The 10000-nt window shown below is 38.5% G+C and overlaps 1 protein-coding gene and 1 long non-coding RNA gene across 2 annotated transcripts in view; one reads left to right on the top strand and one right to left on the bottom strand.

The window, feature by feature from the left end:
- Window positions 1–5120, bottom strand: part of ebf3.L (EBF transcription factor 3 L homeolog) — a gene marked incomplete at its 5' end in the record, with an annotated part of 133316 nt that extends 128196 nt beyond the window's left edge. Inside the window, 4 exon segments of the mRNA NM_001090332.1 lie at window positions 2653–2708; window positions 3391–3454; window positions 3936–4092; window positions 4310–5120. Of these exon segments, the coding sequence (NP_001083801.1) occupies window positions 2653–2708; window positions 3391–3454; window positions 3936–4092; window positions 4310–4443 (411 nt within the window).
- Window positions 5121–5278: 158 nt separating this feature from the next.
- Window positions 5279–10000, top strand: part of LOC121395341 — a 7834-nt gene continuing 3112 nt past the window's right edge. The window contains exons 1-2 of the long non-coding RNA XR_005962412.1: window positions 5279–5609; window positions 6589–6757. This is a non-coding gene — a long non-coding RNA (uncharacterized LOC121395341). The remainder of the gene's footprint in view (window positions 5610–6588; window positions 6758–10000) is intronic.

The following is a 10000-nucleotide window of genomic DNA, read 5'->3' as shown; positions in this document are numbered from 1 at the left end:
AGGCTAAACGTGAAGCCGCTGTCTAACATCTGGACATGAGAGCGGAAAGGCGCAGGCAGCCACTCAGGGCCTATGGTAGAAACTAGAGTCCGTCGCACAGGGCGCTAATCTTATACAAATAGGCATTGTCACTCTCTCTAACCTGGATATGTGACAATCCCCAACCCATAACTTTCATTCACCTGCTACAAACTCTCTGCCCCGTTACCATAGAGGGTGACAGTTACAAAACTGGCACCTTGGCACCGACACGCCAAACATAACGCGGCCTAGGGGACTACCCTGCCTAGTGCTCTACCTTATCCATGAAAATCCGGAAAACAACAACAAAAAATGCGACTTATTAAGTGGCGCAATCATAGCGACACAGCAGTCATTTTTTGGAGATTCATTTATCTCAGCAGCACCTTATAAATATTGACTAATGGGGGCGTTTATTTCTCATCCACCTTATTCCCTTACTTTCTGCCTGCAGCCCTACTGCTTTGTTGTGGATTTACAGTGACCCGGTGGGGGGGGGGGTATTTATTTATTTTAAACAGCGAGAGGGAAATTTAAAAATCACAGTTTCGCTTAATGATTCAAAAAGTCTCAAATCTTTAGGCTAAAGTTAGATTACAGACTCCGCACTTGGGAAAGTGCGCACAGCGCGTAATAATAACTGTGCGGCAATTACGCACGTTATTTCTCCTCGGATGCAAAGTGCAACGCGGGCGCTGTTTAGGTCTCATGTCTGTATAAATAAGACTTTACGAATTGGACATTGCATGTATACCTTCTGGGCTGTACAGAACCAACCAAGGCAATTTCTCCCTTCTATGAACCCAAAGGGCAGTAACCCCTTTCTAAGTTGTGTAGGACCCTGTGCCAGCTGTATATAGAACCCTGTAACATGCCCATGATAGGCGATAGCAATGTAAACATCTTTAACAAACAGCACCGAGTTGCCCCAGTTTGCGCTTCCAGAGCGCGCGGTGCAACTTGTGCTCCTTGTTCCCCTCCATCTGACGCTCCCCCCGCTACTTACATCTGATTTATTTTTTGGTTTTGTAGCACAAACAGAAATCCATAAACTGTCGGTTCAGCGCCATTGACTCCCTGATCAGTTACTGGGGCTATTTTCAGCCAGTGCGGAGATTAAAAGATTTGATTTCCCATCCCAGCTCCAACTGCCACATTCCCCCTCTTTATCCCATTCACATCTGTGGGCCCCTTCCCTGCTTTTTTTTGTATTTAATTCGACTGCAGGGGGAAAAAAATAACCCAGTACAGCAGCTTCTGTTAAAAAAAAGGCACTTCATTAGGCTGCAGTGATTTGCCAGAACATTTAGCTGTTTGTGTACAAAAGCGAATAAAAAGCACATTGTCAGGTCAAGAGCTGCCTGAGAGGGGCTTCTGTGTAACCCATTGGATTCTCTGCTCAAAGCCCAGGGAGAGGGGCTTCTCTGTAACCCACTGATATCACTTCTGAAAGCTCCAATCACTGCTCTGCCTAATCACTGTCCCCATGCCTGACACTTCTTTCTGCCCACCACCAGTTTCTATTTCCACTTTTAATTCCATCAGAGTTAAATATATATATGTATAAAAATTAGAGGTGATCACTGCTGAACGATGCAATCACTGCTTTGTCTCTTGTCTACACACAGACTGTCCCTTTCAGCTGGCATTTTATTGTTTGAATTGAAATGCATAATTGACAGTGATTCTCATTTTCTGGGGCTTAAGGGGAGAAAGTTACAGTCAGAGGTGATCGCTGCTAAATGGGTTTGTCCCCAGTCACTTCAACTGGCAGTCAGTATTCTCAAGCTTTACGCAGCCCCATACTGAAACTTTTTTGGATGGTAGAAAAGAAATGGAAAGCTTGTGGATATGTATTTTCAGTAGCTATATATATATATATATATATATATATATATATATATATATATATATATATATATATATATATATATATATATATATATATATATATATATATATATATATATATATATATATATATATATAGTTTTTTTTTAAATGCTCCCCATCAGGTAATTGGTGCAGTGTATTATGAAAGCTATTATGTGGACACGACAGGTTAAATAATTTAATAAGCCACCCCGTGTAATTATGTTATTTACAAGGTCTGACAGAGAGTGGGAGATGGCAGAACAGGAGCTGGAGAGAGCAGGAAATAGACGACTAGGGTGACCCCTATAGCCTACAATTTGAATTATGGAGATGGGGGGCTGAGAGGTGAATGAGGGACCAGAGAGGAACAAGATGACATTTCACCTCTGCACATTAAACATGGAAATCGAAAAAAACACACACAAGCTTTCCCTCTCTCTCTCTTTTTTTTAGAATTATATCCTTTTTTTTTTTTTTAATTTAACTTTTTTTTTTTTTGTTTTGACATAAAAAAAAATGACTCAATGACCCCCATTGTAAGAAAAAGTATAAAAAGGTGATGGTTTAAATTAGCATTCATCATGCACACCAGTGTGGTTCCATATATACTGTGTTTAAAAAAAAAAAAAACAGCAAAATGGGCCACTTATATTCCATGTGATTTAGTTCCAAGCCAGGCTGCACAATGCAAACTTTATACAGTTTTTTTTAGTGGTATGGAAATTTAAAAAAAAAAAAAAAGTGAAACTTCCTCACCTGTTTGGTCATTGAATCTATTAGCCGTACATACAAATCTTGTTCTGTCCTGACTCCTGGGAGAGAGAAAGAGGGAGAGAGAGGGGGGTAAAACAGGCAAAGCAGTCATTATTTCACATAGGGCTTTAGCAGCAGAGAAATATTGCATTCAAAATGAGTGATCTTCATTAATTAGGAACAACAGGCAATGCATCAATGTATCTGACAAGATGAGGAAACATTGCAACTGGGAAGTGACTTATCCTTATCCCTCTTTCTTGCAACTATTTTTATTATTGATAAATTGCACGGAAATGCCTTAATGTATTCATTACATTTTTTAATTCACTTGAATGCAAATATTTACCATGGAAAAATAAAACAAAGGACAGATTCTGAAACGAGATTACCCCCCTAATCAATCCAAAAATAGATTTAAAAGTTCTTTGGCGATTTAGTCGCATAATATACAAAAAATGCCCTGGACGGATTTTATTTTTCAAATCTTAGAACAAATATTGATTTCTTTTCTTTCTTTTTTTTTTATTATCCTTTTATCCTACAACCGGTTAATCATGTGGAGTACCAGTGACCTATTGATCTGTCATCCTTTCTTTTCTAGATCTGGTTTCTTTTTCACTCCCTGAATATTACCCTTAAATTATTTGTTTTCATCAACAAATTCTACCGGCGAATTAAACATTTTAGGCGTTTATTTCGTGCGTCAAAGGGGGTGGGGGACAGACAGTCGCCACTTACCATTGCTGTACAATAATTGCAGTTTGTAGTGAATCCCATTGTTGGTTTTCTCACTGTTGGGTTCCTGCAATAGCGCATGACATTAAATGAAATACAATTACATTAAAATAAATACTTATATTATATAAAATTAAAACAAAACATAAAACCTTTTTTTTAATGCTTTCAGACGGTTGTTATTTTTTATTTCTTAAATTTGATCAGAAAGTGGTCACTTTGCTTGTACTGGGTGCTGAGCTAGAGCTAGTCATGATATATAATCTTTATTAAAACAATAATGATAATAATAATAAAAGTCGACGTTCCCAGATAATTCTATATAATTTTGGTAGCAACTGTGGGAAAGTATCTACACGTGGTAGAGTGCACTTAGGATTTATTTTTGTGCAATTTAAGGAAAAATAGAATATATATATATATATATGTATAGTTTTTTTTTGTCATGTTCCTTAAAACTGAAACCTAAACATATGCTGCTGGGTACAAATAAAAGGCTGAAGCTGCGCCTTTGGGGGAGGAAAATAATAAGATGAAGAAAAACTTACTTTGTCCTTCTCCACAAAGTCCACAAAAGTTGTCCTCTCAATCTCCACCGGCTGCCCCTGTCTGTCATACATGGCTAGGACGAAGTGGAAAAAATTGGATTTCCTGAGGTTGGAAGGCGGCTGCTTCTCGAAATGTGCCCGAGCCAGACCCACGCCGCTGCGGGAGGAAAGGAGACAACGGGCTGGGTGAGCAGTGTGATCCCAGCAATGCGTAAAGGCGCACGGAAGCGCATGGCTGGGGCAGGAGGGGGACTCATTCTCGTACAAATAGAGACGCTACTAGAGCTGAAACTGTTAGAGCCCGTGGCCAGGAGGGAAATTTACTATCAGGATGAGAAATAAATAATAAAAAAAAGACCATTTGGCAGACATACCTTTGGGCGGCGGTGTTAGCATCCACTACCCCTGCTGTATGCATCCATGACCGGACTGGATTCATCCCACCTCCCAGCGGTTCTTCTTTCATGGTCGTCCCACCTCTTGGTATATTTTCCTGAATCCCAAACATTAAAACAAATTTGGGCAAAACCAGCTCCTGCCAAACAGGTTCAGAGTTGAAGGGAATTTAAAAAAAAAAAATGGCAATCACAAGGAGATGCTAAAAAAAAGATAAAAAATAAATTGTAATGTGTGTGTGTGAGTGTATCTGCCTCCTTGGCGATGGGAATCTATTCGATGACTTGACTCCCCAGGATGAGTTTAGGAGAAAAGCCCAGTTTCAAGTCTCGCTTTTCTTCAATGTGTCCCGGATTGGCTGAAACAAAAAAAACAACTGCACTGGCTGCCAGTGGTTACATGGAGGGAAGAGACGCCGGCAGAGAGGGGGCAAAGTACAGCGCTAAACGTGCAGCAGCCAGAGACAGGCGCAATCAATAATCTTTTCGCTGGAGGATCTCAGTGTGGTGTCATCCCAGCTTACACAGCATCAGGCACAGCAACAACAAGGAAAAAAAGTCCAGCAGCCACAGAAATGGTAAAAAAATGATCTATATAATAATAATAATAATATAGAAAAAGCTTCAGGACACTGCTGAATCCAGGACTTGTGCTCCAACAGACAAATAAACGGGGGAATGATGAGCGCGGAGGTTGTTCCTGGGCACAGGAGGGATAGGCTGGGATTGAGGGGGTCTCGCAGAATGGATGGAAGCGAACAAAACTCAGCCCTCTATCCCCTAGGAATGGAACCTTTCCCGAGAGCCAAAACTCTAAGCCCCGGGGAGCGGCGCTGTCAGCCGGTGACGTCTAAGGAGGCGGGGTTTTGACCTTATACGGCGCGAATTCCCCTCCCCCTCCTGTTAGGAGCAGCGCCGCTTGTTTAGTGCTGAGTGACTGCTGCAGCCTGACACAGAGCTCGGGCTGCCAAATAGCCCTGCTGCTGCTGCTGCTCTTGCTTCTAATGCATGGAGGGGAGCATCGCTTTATATATATATATATCAGCAGCCAATGGACTTTGCATTCGGCCAAATAAATCTTATAGGACACAAATGGCAGGGAAAGCTCTCTAAGAACAGCAGCACCAAGGCTTCCCCTTATATATTAGTATTTATAAGTGGTCATAGCTATATTATACATGCAATGGGGAACATATAAATGTACATGTATTGTACTGCACTCATCATACATTTGCACACAGCTTCCCACGCCACAGGGCAGATCATGTTTCCACTTCAGGTGATTTATTATCCCTTTAAATTTGGGTATTGGAATGAGGGAAGTTGCTGAATGTCCCAATCTGTAGGAGCAGCACTAAGGCTTCCCCTTACACAGGCTTAGAAACAATGTCTATATTTTTATAGGATTTATAAGTGTCCTTCTACCCACTGCCCCTGTCCAAATTCTCTTTAGACATATACATATATATCTATATATGTATAACTATATATCTATGTATATATCTATTATATATATTGTATTTTATTTATAAGTATGTATACCTAGATAGATAGATAGATAGAGAGATAGATAGATAGATAGATAGATAGATAGATAGATAGAGATATAGATACATAGATATATAGATATAGAGAGAGAGAGAGAGAGAGAATTTGGACTGGGGCAGTGGGTAGAAGGTGACTAGAGCCATGCCTGGGGGTTGTGTGTAGAACCATGTTTAAGATTTTGGGAGTGTTTCAAGCCCTAATGATGTTAAACAAGTGGAGTGGTGGTGGGAAGAGAGTGAATTCACACTGGTTTACAGGGATGTTCTATTGGATCAGTTCAAACCTTGTGGTTATGTTTAAGTGATTAAAAAAAAGAGCTGGGAATTGTTCATCTTTAAAATAAAAACAGATGCCTTTTTTTTTTTTTGGTGTTAGGGCTGCTTCCCCTTTCCATAGAAAATCCTTAGAAAAGATAGGTGGGTTCCAGGGCGCAGGGTAAAATTAAATATCATATCTGCTGAGTTCAGAAAGGGTAACAGCTAGTGATTCTCTCAGCCCTGGAGATCTTTCTCACACCTGAGGGCTATGGGAGAATAGCTTCTTCCCAGCTGTAAAGTGTTCATCTCCTGAGCTGACTGTAACCGGGGGTGAATGGGGTATTGGTTAGCCAACATCCAAGTCCTCTCCTGAGCTTCATTCCACTGGGGAATGTATCAGGGATCTATCTGCTAGACCTGGAAGTTATTCTCTCTCTCTCTCTCTCTTAAAAGCCACTGCTTGGAATATAGAGGCTAAAACAAGACTCTGGGGAGGAACAAAGCCTGCTCTGGACATTCTCCTGCTGCAGGGATATCCACTGACAACCCCCTGAACTAAACACTAAGGAGAAGCAGGAGCGCAGAATGAAGAAGGATCGCTGGTGTTGGAGAAATTAGCAGGGTAGGTCCTCAACTATCGTAATTAATGGGTGAAAATCGAAGTCCAGTGTGTTCTTCACTAGGAGAATCCCCCCTACCCTACCCCACCCTCCTCCTCCTCCTCCTCAGGGTGGGCAAGAAAAGGATGTGTTATCCTGCAATCTATTTTGCTGGTGTTGGGGGTTGATGACAATTGCCAAAGATAAGTGAATTATCAAAAGCTGTTGCTCTAGAACCGATCTCAAAAAAAAAAAAGAAAGAAAGAAAAAAAAAAATCCATTACATTTGCCGGCCGTCTAATTAAATACGTAAGTATAATAAAATCATATTTTATGACTATTGGAGAGTAATGAGATTAGTCTTTAGAAGCAATCGCCACATATTAAAAGATGCTACTGTCTTTAGAATGTTAATAACCTTAAATCAAAGTGTATAGGTGGGGGGGGGAACTATTATTTCATGGGAAATTGACAAATTCTTTAAGAAAGAATAAATGATCAATGTCAGGTTTTTTATATCAAGGAAATGGAAGGGAATGGAAGTTAAAGAATATTTAGGGTGGCTGGCACCCCTTTCACAAAGGAATGAGTTTCTCTGTTGCTTTCCAACTGCATGAGATTTTAGATAAATGAATCCAGTTCCTTTATTTATTATTATATATTATACTATTGTATATTTATTTATAATAAAATAATAAATTGTAGCCTGAGGGCCTATACATCTGATTGGTCACTGTCTTTCTGTAAAGGGGTTAAAATTTGCACCAAATAAAACTCTCTCTAATATATTTATATATATTTATATATATATATATGTATATATATATATATATATATATATATATATATATATATATATATATATATATATTATACTGTATATATATATATATATATATATATATATATATAGTATGTACATATACATATGTAAGTCTAATGTATATAAGAATGCACTAACATGCCCTGCATAAGTGTTCAAGTTTTCCATATACTTATAAAATCATATATATATATATATATAATATATATCCAATATTATACTTTTATTATAATTTATTTAATAAGCTTTTGTGTGTATATATATATATATATATATATTTAACTCTCTCTCTCTATAATATATATATATATACACACACAAAAGCTTATTAAATAAATTATAATAAAAGTATAATATTGGATATATATTATATATATATGATTTTATAAGTATATGGAAAACTTGAACACTTATGCATATATATATATACACAGTATATGTTAACCCTGGCCATGGAATAAATAGAATAAGAAGGAGGCAAAAAGGAGGGGGTGCATGAAACCATTTACAGTATCTTTAATTCAGATTACACGCGCCAAGGCGATTTAAATCTGATTACCAAATTAGGAGATTTAGAAAGAAGAAAAAAAAATAAATCCCTTTTTAAATCTGATACTGTTGACTAAAGACAGAGAAGGGGAGAAAAGAAGAGGGAGGAGGAGGAGGGGGACACAAAAAAAATTAAAAGTTCCACCAATCCATCCCATAAGGTAAAAAGATCCTGCCCCAGAAAAGAAAAGGAGTTTTAAACCTTTTTGACAACAAATGCAGCTGTCCCCACGATTTTGGCCGATATTAAGGGAAAATGAATGCAAATCTGCGCTCAGAAGCCATCTGTCTAGGAATAGGGGAATCAGCTGCTGCTCACAACAGGCTCTGAGGCTGAATCTATTTCAGCTCATTTTGTACATCATCTGCTCTTCTACCCAAAGCGTGGAAAATACGCTCTTTATCATTCACCAACTTTATCTTTTTCTTTCTTTCTTTTTTTTTTCATTCTTTCTATTTTTTTTTTTACAGTGTTCTGCAGCCTCTAAACTCAATGTTTAGTAATGAAACAGGTTCTAATAGATATTCTGGTTTATTGGTGAGGCAGAACCTGAACTCCCTGCACCGGCTGTCCACACTACCTGCATCTTTGAGGCTACTGCCTGCAGATCAAAAAAAGGCTCCTCCATCCTAGAACTTGTTTGCAGAAATGTTATTCTAACCACACACTTCTCTTGGTTTTTATGCCATTTATAAATGCAATCGCTACTGAAAAACAGAATATTTCCGTTTATATTGTTGGCACTACGGGTTCTGACTCCTGAAACAAATGCAGCAGAAGCTTTAATAAACTGACTTCTGCCATATTGGGTTATTGGTAAATGGAATCGCTACTGAAAAACAGAATCTTTATGTCTATGTATTTTGCACTACTAGTTCTGACTCCTGAAATAACCATAGCAGAAGCCAACTTAATAAACTGACCTCTGCTACATTGAGTTAATTGTAAATTTCATTGCTGCTGAAAAAACCCTGAATATTTCTCTTCATATTGTTTGCACTGCCGTTTCTGACTCCTGAAGCAACTGTAGCAGAAGCCAACTTAATATTACTACTTAGCACTACTGGTTCTGACTCCTGAAATAACCGTTGCTGACCTCTGCTACATTGAGTTAATTGTAAATGTCATTGCTGCTGAAAAAAAACCTGATACTTTCTTTTCATAGTGTTTGCACTACCGGTTCTGACTCCTGACGCAACCGTAGCAGAAGCCAATTTAATAAACTGACCTCTGATACATTGAGTTAATTGTAAATGTCATTGCTGCTGAAAAAAACCCTGAATCTTTCTGTTCATATTGTTTGCACTGCCGGTTCTGACTCCTGAAGGAACTGTAGCAGAAGCCAACTTAATAAACTGATATTAGGTTAATTGTAAATGTCATCCCTGCTGAAAAAAACAGACTATGTGTGTCTATATTGTTTGCACTACTGGTTCTGACTCCTGACACAACAGCAGCAGAAGCCCACTTCATATATTAGGGAGCACTACTGGTTCTGACTCCTGAAGCAGAAGTATTTTTAATAAACTGACCTCTGCTTCATTGGGTTAATTGTATTGAAGCAACAAACAGAATCTTTTTGTTTATATTGTTTGCACTGTCGGTTCTGACTCCTGAAGCAACCGCAGCAGAAGCCTTTTTAATAAACTGACCTCTGCTACATTGGGTTAATTGTATTGAAGCAACAAACAGAATCTTTTGGTTTATATTGTTTGCACTGCCGGTTCTGACTCCTGAAGCAACCAGCTTTCTGAACTGACCTCTGCTACTATGTTTTAAGTGAGAAATAGAGAACAGGGAGTTAAGTTGCCATCCCATATTCTAATAACTTTAAAACTACTAAAAAAACATGTATATTGGAAAGTTTTTTGGGGTGTGTGATCCCCATTAAAA

This window comes from Xenopus laevis, chromosome 7L, assembly GCF_017654675.1.
Source record: "Xenopus laevis strain J_2021 chromosome 7L, Xenopus_laevis_v10.1, whole genome shotgun sequence".
NCBI lineage: Eukaryota > Metazoa > Chordata > Amphibia > Anura > Pipidae > Xenopus > Xenopus laevis.
Note: the sequence above shows the minus strand (reverse complement) of the source record. Positions and strands in the feature narration are given on the sequence as shown.